The sequence below is a fragment of the Ilyonectria robusta genome (genome assembly GCF_021365365.1).
Source record: "Ilyonectria robusta strain PMI_751 chromosome Unknown BGZ61scaffold_45, whole genome shotgun sequence".
In the NCBI taxonomy this organism is placed as follows: Eukaryota; Fungi; Ascomycota; class Sordariomycetes; order Hypocreales; family Nectriaceae; genus Ilyonectria; species Ilyonectria robusta.
In genome coordinates, this window is record NW_025764479.1 from 111,669 (window position 1) to 123,719 (window position 12,051).

The 12,051-nt window shown below is 50.9% G+C and overlaps 6 protein-coding genes across 6 annotated transcripts; 2 read left to right on the forward strand and 4 right to left on the reverse strand.

The window, feature by feature from the left end:
- Positions 1-98: 98 nt before the first annotated feature.
- BGZ61DRAFT_540567 (fungal-specific transcription factor domain-containing protein) lies at positions 99-2,560 on the forward strand (the record flags this gene model as incomplete). The annotated part of the gene is made up of 3 exons (XM_046254927.1): positions 99-486; positions 548-2,437; positions 2,514-2,560. The coding sequence occupies 3 exons, from the start codon at positions 99-101 to the stop codon at positions 2,558-2,560; spliced, it is 2,325 nt and encodes a 774-aa protein (XP_046095258.1).
- A 301-nt stretch (positions 2,561-2,861) lies between these two features.
- On the reverse strand, positions 2,862-4,060 carry BGZ61DRAFT_371398 (alpha-methylacyl-CoA racemase; the record flags this gene model as incomplete). Its single annotated transcript, XM_046242099.1, has 2 exons — positions 2,862-3,940; positions 4,000-4,060. 2 exons carry the CDS (start codon positions 4,058-4,060, stop codon positions 2,862-2,864), a joined length of 1,140 nt encoding a protein of 379 aa, XP_046095259.1.
- A 691-nt stretch (positions 4,061-4,751) lies between these two features.
- Positions 4,752-6,593, forward strand: BGZ61DRAFT_486253 (uncharacterized protein; the record flags this gene model as incomplete). The annotated part of the gene is made up of 3 exons (XM_046249838.1): positions 4,752-5,284; positions 5,344-6,495; positions 6,575-6,593. 3 exons carry the CDS (start codon positions 4,752-4,754, stop codon positions 6,591-6,593), a joined length of 1,704 nt encoding a protein of 567 aa, XP_046095260.1.
- A 315-nt stretch (positions 6,594-6,908) lies between these two features.
- Positions 6,909-8,252, reverse strand: BGZ61DRAFT_540570 (ankyrin repeat-containing domain protein; the record flags this gene model as incomplete). Its single annotated transcript, XM_046254928.1, has 1 exon — positions 6,909-8,252. The coding sequence occupies one exon, from the start codon at positions 8,250-8,252 to the stop codon at positions 6,909-6,911; it is 1,344 nt and encodes a 447-aa protein (XP_046095261.1).
- Positions 8,253-8,484: 232 nt separating this feature from the next.
- On the reverse strand, positions 8,485-9,349 carry BGZ61DRAFT_540571 (uncharacterized protein; the record flags this gene model as incomplete). Its single annotated transcript, XM_046254929.1, has 3 exons — positions 8,485-8,582; positions 8,666-8,856; positions 8,925-9,349. 3 exons carry the CDS (start codon positions 9,347-9,349, stop codon positions 8,485-8,487), a joined length of 714 nt encoding a protein of 237 aa, XP_046095262.1.
- A 650-nt stretch (positions 9,350-9,999) lies between these two features.
- On the reverse strand, positions 10,000-11,459 carry BGZ61DRAFT_540572 (acyl-CoA dehydrogenase/oxidase; the record flags this gene model as incomplete). Its single annotated transcript, XM_046254930.1, has 3 exons — positions 10,000-10,527; positions 10,609-10,819; positions 10,873-11,459. The coding sequence occupies 3 exons, from the start codon at positions 11,457-11,459 to the stop codon at positions 10,000-10,002; spliced, it is 1,326 nt and encodes a 441-aa protein (XP_046095263.1).
- Positions 11,460-12,051: the final 592 nt, after the last annotated feature.

The following is a 12,051-nucleotide window of genomic DNA, read 5'->3' on the forward strand; positions in this document are numbered from 1 at the left end:
TCACCTCATCTGTTGATCCATCGTCCTACGTGACTACGTGAGCACTGGACAGGTCTCTCCGTTCCTCACCCTTCCCCAAATTCCTCTGTATAGTCCCAATGGCTCCCTCGACTCCGAGTTCTGCTTCCATATGCGTCGCTACTGCGCCTGCGCCTGGCGGAGATTCCGACGGCGCAGCGCAGAAGCGCCCAGCGTGGGACAGCACCAGCGACCGCGCATCCAAGCGGCGTGCCTCCAAAGCCTGTCTCTCTTGTCGCAATCGCAAGGTCCGCTGTGACGTGGTAAATGGCGGCGTCCCCTGCACAAACTGTCGCTTGGACGGCGTTCAATGCGTCACCAAAGAGTCGAATCGTGGCAGGAAGCCTGCTATGGTTGTGAGCCCTGTTGCTCCCCAGTCTCCGCCGCCAACATTGTCCTCCCACGAGGAAGAGACTTCACCGCCGCCTCATCAGCCTGATGAATACCTCGTCTCCTTGTCGTTTGAAGGTACAGCACTACTGCCCAGCTCGCGGAATGTGAACCAGAGAGGGCTTACCGTATATGACAGACCAACAGCGAAATACTCCACGGAGCGAGCTAGCCGAGCCGATCAATGACGATCCTCGACATCCACATCACAGCCCCTTCTCCCTCAGGGATAATGCAGCTTCAGTACCATCGCCAGAGCAGCTCAGTTCAGAACCTGCTCATCGTTCCATCCATGACCAGTCCGGACGACTTCCACCGTATATTCGGCGACTTCCTCCTCACATCAGCTCCAGAGATATCCAGTACCTAGCAGAAAAGGATGCTTTAACCATTCCCGACGATGACTTCCGCGACGAGCTGTTGAGAACCTACGTCAATATTGTGTATCCGTTTATGCCGGCCCTGGATCTCGAGGATTTCATCGGGCCTATCATTCGTCAGGACGACCGGAACCCTGTTAGCCTACTGCTTTTCCAAGCAGTCATGTTCGCCAGCGTCACCTTCGTGGACGAGACCCTACTCAAGACGAGAGGTTATCGTAGCAGAAAGGCAGCCCGAAAAGCATTCTTCGGCCGAGTGCGTCTGCTTTACGGTTTAGACTGCGAACCAGATCGCCTCTCGCTCATCCAGGCCCTCCTCTTGATGACATACTGGTACGACCGCCCAGACGACGAAAAGGACACTTGGTATTGGATGGGCATCGCCCTTTCTCTAGCTCAGATCGTCGGACTCCACCGGAATCCCGACAAGATGAAGATGAGTCGAAAAGAGAGGGCGTTGAGGTGTCGCATCTGGTGGTCTTGCGTTATGCGGGACAGGCTGCTGGCTCTAGGGATCCGACGTCCTGCTAGGATTCGGGACGAAGAGTTCAATGTCCCAATGCTCACTTTGGACGACTTTGTCCTTGATGTTCCGTCGCCTGATCTCGTCAAGTTGCTTGGAGAGTCAAGATTGACAAGTCCAGATCCTGAGGGGCGCAGAATGGTGGCAGTCATGTGTATTGAGCTGAGCAAACTGTGCGTTTGTCTGGGCCACATCTTGTACTCGCAGTATACGGTCCTGGGGAATCATCCTGTAGGGTCTGAGTACCTATTGAAGGTCATCGTGATGCCCAGACAATCCGAGAAACGAGCCCAGGAGATGGGAAAATGCGACAAAGAGCTAAACGACTGGCTCAACAGCCAAGACACGGCGTCTAGGTACAACCCCGGACCAATTGGACATGGAGATAATCGCGACAAAGCAATGCGCATGATTCGACTTCATCAAGCATTGCTTCACATGATATATCTGACAACATTGGGTGTGCTGCATAGACCCCAGGTCTTCTACTCTGGGTCTGACAGCAGTGAGAGCGGCATCAGTAGAAAGGTATCGAGAGAAAAGGTCACAGAGGCCGCTATTGCCATGACGAAATTGGCATTCGATCTGCAATCCACCAACCAGCTGCGGTACTTGTCCACCAGCAGCATCCCGGCGTTTCTTTCTGCAACGCTCATCCACCTGCTAGACATCAAGTCTCCAAATGAGGAAGTTCGGAATGTGAGCATTGGGCGATTCTATCAATGTGTGCAAGCACTGCACCAGCTTCAGGACATGTATGCCTCCGCCGACTATGCTGTTCGCTTCTTGGAGAATGTGCTCAGGAACACCGATATCAATATTCCCATGCTGAGATTTGGACGGCCTCAATCGAAGCTCGTCGACACAAACAATGAGCGGTCGGCATTTCCGGGATCTGCATTAGACATAAGCACATCCAGTCGCCTGGAAACGGCGTATCCGAGTCCCTCGAGCACCCGAAACCAACCATCCTTAGACGCTACAAGACTGGATGCTCCTCTTCAGACGAGTCTAACTCAACCGCTCAGTCCCTTGCTAGATTCATTTGATAGTTGGCCGATGGATAACAGCCTCCTCGACGACAATCAGCAACTTACTGAGATTATTGCGGGATCTCCATATTTGAGTACTTGGAGTGATGTCGACAGCTTGGTTCCAGCATTGATCAACTTCGATGTCGATCCTAACATCCTCATGCCTAGCAATGACGCACGGCCAACTGTGGGATGGTCAATGCCTTGACGAATAAGATGAAAGGCTTTCCGACAACCACTGACGTATTTTATGATCTCGACGATATTGTAATTTTCTTTGGGACCGTATACAAAGCATAAGAAAATGAATATACAGAACACTTCCACACAGTTAGTCTAATACTGAAACCTTCAAGTCGTGGGTTTTTAGACTTCGTTTTGTTTGTCTCGCTTTATCCTCTTATGCTCTCACGTTCATTACGTTCATTACGTTGTCGCGAATATCGACGTGTGGCGACCTCTTCTATTCTGTCTAAATGCAGCCAATATGTAGCACCTGGCTATGTGATGTAGATCTCATAGTTTACTCTTTTGTGTCGTCTCAATTCCCGAGCTTAGTTTGTAGTCCAATCCCTTCTCCCAGCCCATCCAATCTTTTAGAGTGTCCTCGCCGCCTTGACCAGCCTCCATTGTCTCGGCTGTCCACGCCAAATTGACTGGCTTAGCAGGTGAATTAGAGAGAAACACCATTGGCCTGTGTTGGTATCCTGTGCTCTCCATTTCTTTGTGCGTCAGCACAGGAGCAACGCAGGCATCAATATTATCGAACATCATCTCCCACTCGTGTCTGGTCTTCTGTTTGAATGTCTCCGTGAAAACCTCCCGCATGGATGGCCAAGATGACTTATCTTCTCGTGTAAGTCCCACCGGCACTACCTGATCCAACGCGAGACCCAGACCTCTCAGAAGATTTGCGAAGAACTGTGGCTCTAAAGCTCCAACTGACATGTACTTCCCTGGATCTCTACACTCGTAACACTGGTAATATGGACAGCCTCCGTCCAGAAGATTCGTTCCCTTCTCACCACTCCAGGCAGGAGATTTAGTCCTCAGACGTGGCACGGTACCAAGATAGCTGACACCGTCGACCATATTAGCCTCGACTACCTGCCCTTTTCCACTGACACCACGGTGAATGAGGGCCAGCAGCACACCTGCAAAAGCAACGAGGCCTCCGCCGGCGTAATCAGCTAATATGTTGCCTGGAGGGGTTGGAGGCTCCCCTTTGTTTCCTAGCATCCCAAGAACTCCAGAAACGGCGAGATAGTTGATATCGTGGCCTGCCATGTCCTTGTACTTTCCGTCACGGCGAAATCCAGTTAGTCGAAGCACAATCAACCGCGGGTTCGTAGTCAGGAGGGTATTAACAGGGTCAAGGCCTAATTTTTCAAGAACCCCGGGTCGGAATGGGTCGATCAAGATGTCGACATTAGCGACGAGGGACTTGAGTAGCTGTAGGGATGATGACGATTTCAGATCTAGCACAAAGGATGACTTGTACGAGGTAAGGATGTCGGGGTTGATGACGTCGCCGGGTCGGTCGATGCGGAGAACTGAGGCACCGTAAGAGGAGAGAAGTTGTCCACAAAATGGACCTGCGAGAAAATTGTTAAATGATTTCGGGTGGTTTGAAGCAATAAGAGTAGAGCCTCACCCGGAGCTAAGCCTGCAAGCTCAATGACTCTAACCCCGGTTAATGGAGGCTGAGCGGTCATGATGCAAAGGTTGATGAGTGGAAAGCACTACCGATTCCTAAGTGTTTCACGGGCTTAGATAGGCTACTATTTAATGACGAGTGATACCCCTGATAGGTAGCCTCGGGTCAATACACCGTCCTTAACCAGGAATTAATACACAATACTGGTTTACGGTAACAAATTATTACAGTTATTCACTCTTATTACCTGTAAAAGGCCACCCATGTTCTTTAGATTTCAATAAAAAATGCCATGTGATTGTTTCAAGCTTGGGAATGCACACTTGAGTTGGCCATTTATTCCCGAGGCAAGAGAATTGTGTTTGTCATATTCCTCTTGGCTAAAGCAAATCAACCTCTACTGAATAATACGTGATTAGCAACGTTGCTAAAAGTAGATCCGAAGAATTTGCCCAAGAGACATTGCGACGAAGACGGGGCTAATCCATTATGCTGATTCCGGAACGTCGTTTGACGTAGTAGCCGAGGAGATTTTGAAGCCCTCGGCTATCTGGAAAACGCATATTTCCACCACGAGAGGGGTATGTGTATGAAAATTTACGACATTGACCTCAAATTCAAGCTTGCAGTCTGTTTGATTAGACCTGAAAGTATCGAATTCCAGATTAGCGCAAACACGACGCGCAATAGTTGCTATGCATCATCCAATGCTCTTGTCCTCAGGCCCGCATTCTTTGGGCAGGGCCGCCATGAAAACGACTGATAGATTCACTCGCGGCGCCAGTGTCTCTCAAGTATGGCGTCATATCAATTGCACTTCCATCCGCTCGTACTCCTCGTTGCTAAGCGGTTCTCGAAGTGTTCGCATTGTCGAAGTAGGACCAAGGGACGGATTGCAGAACATCAAGGAATCTATTCCAACGGCTACGAAGATCGAATTGATTCACCGCCTCGCTGGCACTGGACTCCGTGACATTGAAGCGACGTCGTTTGTGTCTCCAAAATGGGTACCGCAACTCGCAGATGGGGCCCAGGTTATGAACAACATCATCCCGTTTGCTCAGCAACATCACCAAGACCTCGATATCCAGTTCCCTGTGCTCGCCCCGAACCTGAAAGGTCTCACAAATGCAAACAAAGCCGGTGCCAAAGAGATTGTGGTCTTTGCATCAGTGACGGAGGCCTTTAGCAAGGCAAATCAAAATTGCACCATCGCCGAGGCCCTGGCCCAAGCCGAGATGGTTACTAAACAGGCTTTGAGCCTTGGGATCAAAGTTCGAGGGTAACAAAAATATTCTTAATCATCTTGAACGAATAAAACACCTACTGATTCCTAAATAGAGTGGTATCTTGCATCTTTTCAGATCCATTTTCCGGACCAACACCGCCTGAAGCCGTCTTACCCGTCGTCCAGCGGCTTCTCGACATGGGCTGCTACGAAGTTGGCCTCGGAGACACCTTAGGTGTTGGGACTCCCAAAGACACTGGAAAGTTGCTTGACATCTTACTGCGCGAGATCCCCCCAGAAAAACTAGCCGGCCACTTTCACGACACCTATGGCCAAGGGATAGCTAACATAGTCCGAGCGTACGAAATGGGCATTAGAACCTTTGACAGTAGCGTTGCTGGGTTAGGCGGTTGTCCATATGCCCCTGGAGCCAAGGGAAATGTGGCCACAGAGGACGTGGTCTATACCTTTGAGAAAGCAGGGATAAATACCGGCATAAATCTCGACAAGCTGGTTACTGTTGGGCAATGGATTTCGAATGAGATCAAAGTCCCGTACGGAAGCAGGGCCGGCGCGGCACTGGTCTCAAAGTTTGCGACGTCTTCAAAAACTCCAGAAGTTTCCAAAACGCCGAGATCATGGGAGGTAGTGGAGGACACGGGCGAATATCGCGTCTCTCGTGCGGGAACTGCCATGAAGATTACGCTAACCCGTCCTAAGAACGGCAATGCATTGACAGATGCAATGCTCGAAGGATTGACAAACTTGTTTCGAAAACTCGCCAAGGATCCGTCTGTTTATCACGTTGTCGTGGCATCCGAAGGAAAGTTCTTCTGCACCGGGATGGATCTGAGCGGTGGTACGAATACGACCAACATATCCGACGACTCCAGCTACTTTTCCAAGGTCCTGAACTTGTACGACGCCATTGATCATGTCCCGCAGACAACTATCGCTGTGGTCGATGGGCCTTGTTTTGGTGGTGGTGTAGGACTGACGTTTGTTTGTGATGTGCGTCTAGTGTCATCTCGTGCTCGCTGGACTCTCAGCGAGGTTAAGATCGGGGTCAGCCCTTCCGTCATTTCCAAGTTTATGATTAGAGAATGGGGCGTATCAGTGGCTCGAGAGGCTATGCTTTCTGGAAGAGAGCTCAGCCCAGAGGAACTACACCGCACGGGAGCTATTCACTCAATCAGCAGCAGCAAGGAGTTGTTGGATGCAAAGCTCGAGGATTATCTGGATCAACTCGAAAGATGTGCGCCTCGGTCAGCCGCAAACAACAAGGAGCTGACACGACTCGCATGGTGTGATCCAGAGGGAATGGAACAAACAAATTTGATCAAGGCAACATATGGGGAGATGATGAGTGCTGGATCAGAGGGGGAACACGGAATCCAGCAGTTCCAAAAGAAGATCAAGAAATTTAGCTGGAGAGAGTTCTGGGGAGATCGAAGTCCTTTTGCTAGGGCGAATGATATTGCTGGGTCTAAAACTTAGATCGTCTACGTGATCTTGAAACCACGAACGCTGTCGCTTCCTCAAATCGGGATGCACCAAGTTTGGCATCTAGCCGGGTTGACGTGCACGAAAGAGAAGCAATTGGAACCGTGTTTTAGAATATCAATGATCAACACAATCGAGCACGTCCCTAGTATTTCATCCCTCCAATTGATCAATATCATTCCAGAGCATCAAAAAACACCTCGCCATCATATTCCAAGTCAGGTTCAATTTCTCCTTCATTACACACTCCATCTTCCCTCTCCACTATTTCTTCTGAGCCGATTTCTTTTATCAACATTGCAAATGCTTCCGCAATATCCTGAGGCACATCTCCACGTTTTCCAAACCGCTCCTTAAGCATTTGACCATCTATATCCTGTCGAATAACTTCAGACAGGCTATCGGTCAAGGCGGTAAATGTTTCGACATTTGCGAATTCTGCCGCTTCGTAAAGGATATTTCGACCCTGGGCAGGTTGAAGACTAGCTCCGTGCCGAAGCAAGACCTCGATGCACCCGGCCGTGTTGGCAATTGTGGCTTCCGCCAGAGGCGTATACCCAGCATCGTCGGCGATGCTGGCGTCCGCCCCGATGCGAAGCAGGTATTCGAGTATGTCGACATGGCCTCGCTGTGCGGCCACGTTCAAGCTTGTGGCCCTTTCCGCCCTCATCTGAACGTTCACATCCACTCCAGCGGACACCATCATCTTGACCTCTTCGAGTCGATCATACCAGCAAGCCCAATGAATGGGATACCATCCATCGTGCTCCGAAGCTACGTCGAGCTTTGCACCATGGTCGACTAGCAACCTGAAGCACTCTAAGCCCTCCTTCATCGTGAGCGATGCTGCCAACAGTGACGAGCCGAACTGGGGCTGGAGGCTGATATCGGCACCGTGGCGGAGCAGCTCTCTAGCCGCAGGTGTATTGCCGACCCTAACAGCCCAGTAAAGAGGTGTTCTTCCAAAACCATCCACGCAGTTTATGTCCACATCGTGAGCATCCTCGCGAGATAGTATCGAAGCTATATCGCCCACCAGATAACCCGAGGCCACAAGGTGCAGCGTCGACAACTCAAGATCCTCTATGTATCGAGAGACCGGAATAAGCCTGGCCAGGCTTTCGAGCTTGTCTTGGGAGTGGACTTTGGCGATAGTGACGGCCGCGGCCATCTGGCCCGCTGACGTTCCGTAGCTGTCCCGTATGTCGAGGTTTCCTCCCGCATGGAGAAGGATTTGTACGGCCTCAACGCTACCCGACTGGATAGCGTGCATGACAGGTTGCTGGCCATGCTGGTCGCTATAGCTCACACATTCGGGATTCCTCGCCAGGGCAATCTTCAGCATGCCGATGTTGTTGGTGAGAGCGGCGTGGTGAATGCCGCCCGCTTCGAATGGCACGCTTTGGGCAATGATGAATCCGAACGTAGGCCGTCCAGTCGCAGTCCGCTGAAGCACCATGTACAAGAAATAGTAGAGCAGCCATGCGGGGAACATGTAAGTCACCTCCAGGCGAACCATGGCGCTCTCTAGACAGGCGGGCGAGTCGCACCGCGCCGTAGTCATAGGACATCCAGTATACCCGATAAACAGAGAGCCCAGAATCCCCCGTAGCCATGGAGGGAGCTGCCAGTGATACCCACTCCTGCAACGTTGGTGGCAAATACAAGTACAGCTGCCTGAGCAGATGATTCTTCTCCGTTTAGTCACGACGCTTATGGATTGCAAGGTTCCATATAGATGGAGAGGCATATTAGAAGCCGCGAATGATGGCTCCTGTGCTGGTGAGGTCTCGATTCTTCGAGTAGTAGCCAACGTCAGTGAATCTAATCGTGATGTGACCATGGAGGTCTGGCTGTCTATTAGCGTTCGTATGGAATCCACGGCCCGAGAAGTGCCTGATTCCTCTGCGTTGATTGTGTGGGCGATGGAACCCACAAGGTCAACCAAATGTTGCATGCTGTTATCGGCACTTCTCTGCGCCGTATTGACTGTTGCCATCTCCGTCGCCATTCTCCGAATCCCCTCGTCCATAGACTGTAGGCGACCGGCCAGCTCGCTGCGATTTTGACCCAGATTCGCTTGGACGCTTTGGATATCAAGAGCTATGCGGGAGCTGGTAGACCTAAGGAATTGTCAGCGACTCAGCGTGCCTCTTTGACGCGGTTTCGCAATCTAACTCGGTATACTGACAGATTTTGCGCGATGAGTAGCCCGTTGATTCTTAATCTAATTCCTCTCAGCTCTTGCTGCAGCATCGCTGCCCTGGAGGTTTGCCGCAGCCACTTGAGCCGTCGCTTGTGCCGCTTCAGGTGCTCGAGATGATCGATGATGGCTTTCAACTCATCTATGTGCCTCCGTGCCGCTTCCACCTGGTCGTTGAGCGGCGTGGCAAACTCGACATCGTTGTGGAGGGCAGCGTTTCCTTTCGCCGTTTGACTGACACTTCGGACCTTGTCGAAGACGACATTTAAGTCGGCGACTTCGTTGCCGAGAGCTATAATCTCGGCCGGTGCATTTCGCCAAGTCTGTACCATATTCCCAAGGCGAGTCGATGCACGTACACCTACGTCTAGGATACTGACGACGCCGGTGAAGACTGAGAAAGGATCCGCCATCTTTGGGAGAATGCATCAGGCTCCGATCAGGCCGGCCCGGTAGAACTGTATTGGTGTCCTCCTCTTCGCGAGGTAGGTGCCGCCATCCTTCGTGGGAAATAAAATACGGAATGGCAAGAAAGATGATTGACACATTTAAGCCAGGAGATGAATATCTGGGTCACTTCAGCTCCTGCACCATGATGTTGGTGGCTGACCCTCGATTGGATGTGCTGCAGGCAAAAGTGCAATTATTGAATCAAGGCATAGTGATGCTGACCACCTTTTCAACCTGAATATGGCCACATCAGCCCAGAAAACCCCTCATGTTCCGCAAGAGCTCGGCCTAGCTGCCTGGGACTTCCATCCCGTCTGCAGGCTGTCCAAGCATCGTCACGACTGAAGGGAATACCATACGATAGCCTTGGTCCATCCAGAAGCGCCATGCTCTCGTGTACATCCATGGTGAACTGACTGAGGGCGGCTGAGGAAATAGAAGGACAAGGAGAAGCCTAGTTTCAGCCAAAGGGGCGGTGTTGAGAGCGTGTAGCCTGACCAGGCTGTGTAATGCTGTGCAACTGAGCAGCTTTACAATGGGGCGGCTCACACACCTTGTAGCCCAATAAATCGTCGAACCGGTGATTAGTTCTGTCTAATATATGTACCCTATCCTATAGCTTCTGCTTTCCTAGAGCTTTCGTTTTGGCTTCATATTGCTTAACCAGCTGCCGGACTGCCAAATCAAACATGACATCCTCACTACCTCCAGGAATACGAGCTGCAGGGATTTCGCGGTAGATCTTTTCCACCAGCTCACCCTGTCCGGTTCGAGTGTATCCATTACCGCCAAAGAGAAGCACTGCACAGCGAGCACACTCGTCCAATACTCTTCCTGCTGTTGCTTTAGCAAGCGCCATAAGTCCGCCGAGCTCCTTGTCAGCTTCGGATTTCTTGAGCGTTGACATCTGATACACAAGTTGGTCCACCCAGGCCGAGAGAGATTCAAGTTCTCCTCCGCATTTGGCAAGTCGGTTTCGGACCACTGCCTGATTCATGAGGGGTCCACCAAACGCTTCACGCTTGAGGACATACGCGAATGCTGATGAGAGAGCAACGCGGGCAGTTCTAGTGATAGCAATGACGATGGCCAGTCGCTCATGATTGAAGTTTCGCGTAATCATTTTCATCCCTTCACCCTCCTATTTTAGATCAGCACCTTTACCAAGATTTGGGAGAAAAGAAGATCGAAAAGAACTTCAGGGCTAGTTCGAAAGACTCACCTTACCGATGAGATTCTGGACCGGCACTTTCACGTCTTCCAGGTCAATGAAAGTTGTGCCACTAGTAGTTCCTCCGGTTGTCTTCATTCGCCGCATTGAGACGCCTGGATTTCCAAGCAAAGGAACCACAAGTAGCGACAGGCCTGCAGCTCCAGGGCCTCCTGTACGAACCGCCATGGTACCGTAGTGAGACCAAAGTCCATTGGTGATCCTTGAGGTCAGACATTAGAAGTTAGTAGATCAGGCTATGAGGACGCAACGTACCACTTCTTTTCACCGTTGATGATGTAATATTTCCCACAGTCGCTCTTCACGGCGGTGGTGGAGATATTAGCGACGTCGCTGCCTGCATCTGGCTCGGTGATGGCGATGCATATCCTCTTATCCCCTCTGATCAGTTCAGGGAGAAGGCGTTCTTTCAATTCATTGCTACCATACTCGATAATAGGCGGCATCCCATAGGCCATGCCCGTAGCCAAGGATGATGATGGGCCGCCAATGCCTACTCTTCGCATCTCACTGATGTAGATGGCGAAATGGAAGTAGTCGAAATCTTCAATTTTCACTTCACCAAGAAGCTCGCTAATGCCCATGGCCTTCAGCAAGTCCACTGGCAGAGGAGCGGGCAAGTTTGGAATCAACATGTTGTGCTTCGAGAAGGTCTCGAAAACATGTGCCGGCACATCGCCCTCCGTCTCCCATTCTAGCGCAAAGGACGTGAGGTGTTGATCGATGAAGTCGCGGCACGCTCTCTGCCAAATTCTATGCGATTCATTGTAATACGGGGATGGCAGGCCCATGAGCCATGGTGGCTCTGAGAACGGGACAGGCACAGTGAGTGATGCAGACATGCTGCAGATAAAATACAGCCTCAGCAAATGTCACAGCGAGTGAGCAGAAGCCAAAGTTCGAGTGCGACCTCTCAAAGATGGTGCATGCATACAGCAGAAACAAGTTTAACTACAAATAACATGGCAAACCAGGTCAATCACGATTATACCGCAGGCTGATTTCCAACAAGGGTTTGTACTCGGCTTGATCGGATCAATCAGGAAGCCCATCCTAGATGTGGTGCAACACCTCGGAGACACGAGTGACACGGCAGTGGTTACCGAGGGCCGAGAAAATTCAACTAGGGCCTGCTATATTCACAACGAGTTCGAAATGATAGCATGATGAAGCCGTGTAGTCAAGCTAGTCAATTGCCGAGTACCACGTGGCTTGCAGGCTGATCAATTGGTCATCGGGCGTAGGTGTTGTGGTGAAGAATGACGTTGGGGGGTCAATCAAAAATGCCAAACACAATGTCGACACTCCCATTGTGTGTAGGCTCACCACGTCAATAACGAAATATTGTCCCTCTTCGAAATATGACATTCCTTTATACTGCCCAAAGTCTCATCTCGCGTCAAGCATGTAAGACGGTGCCGCGATTAATGGGTG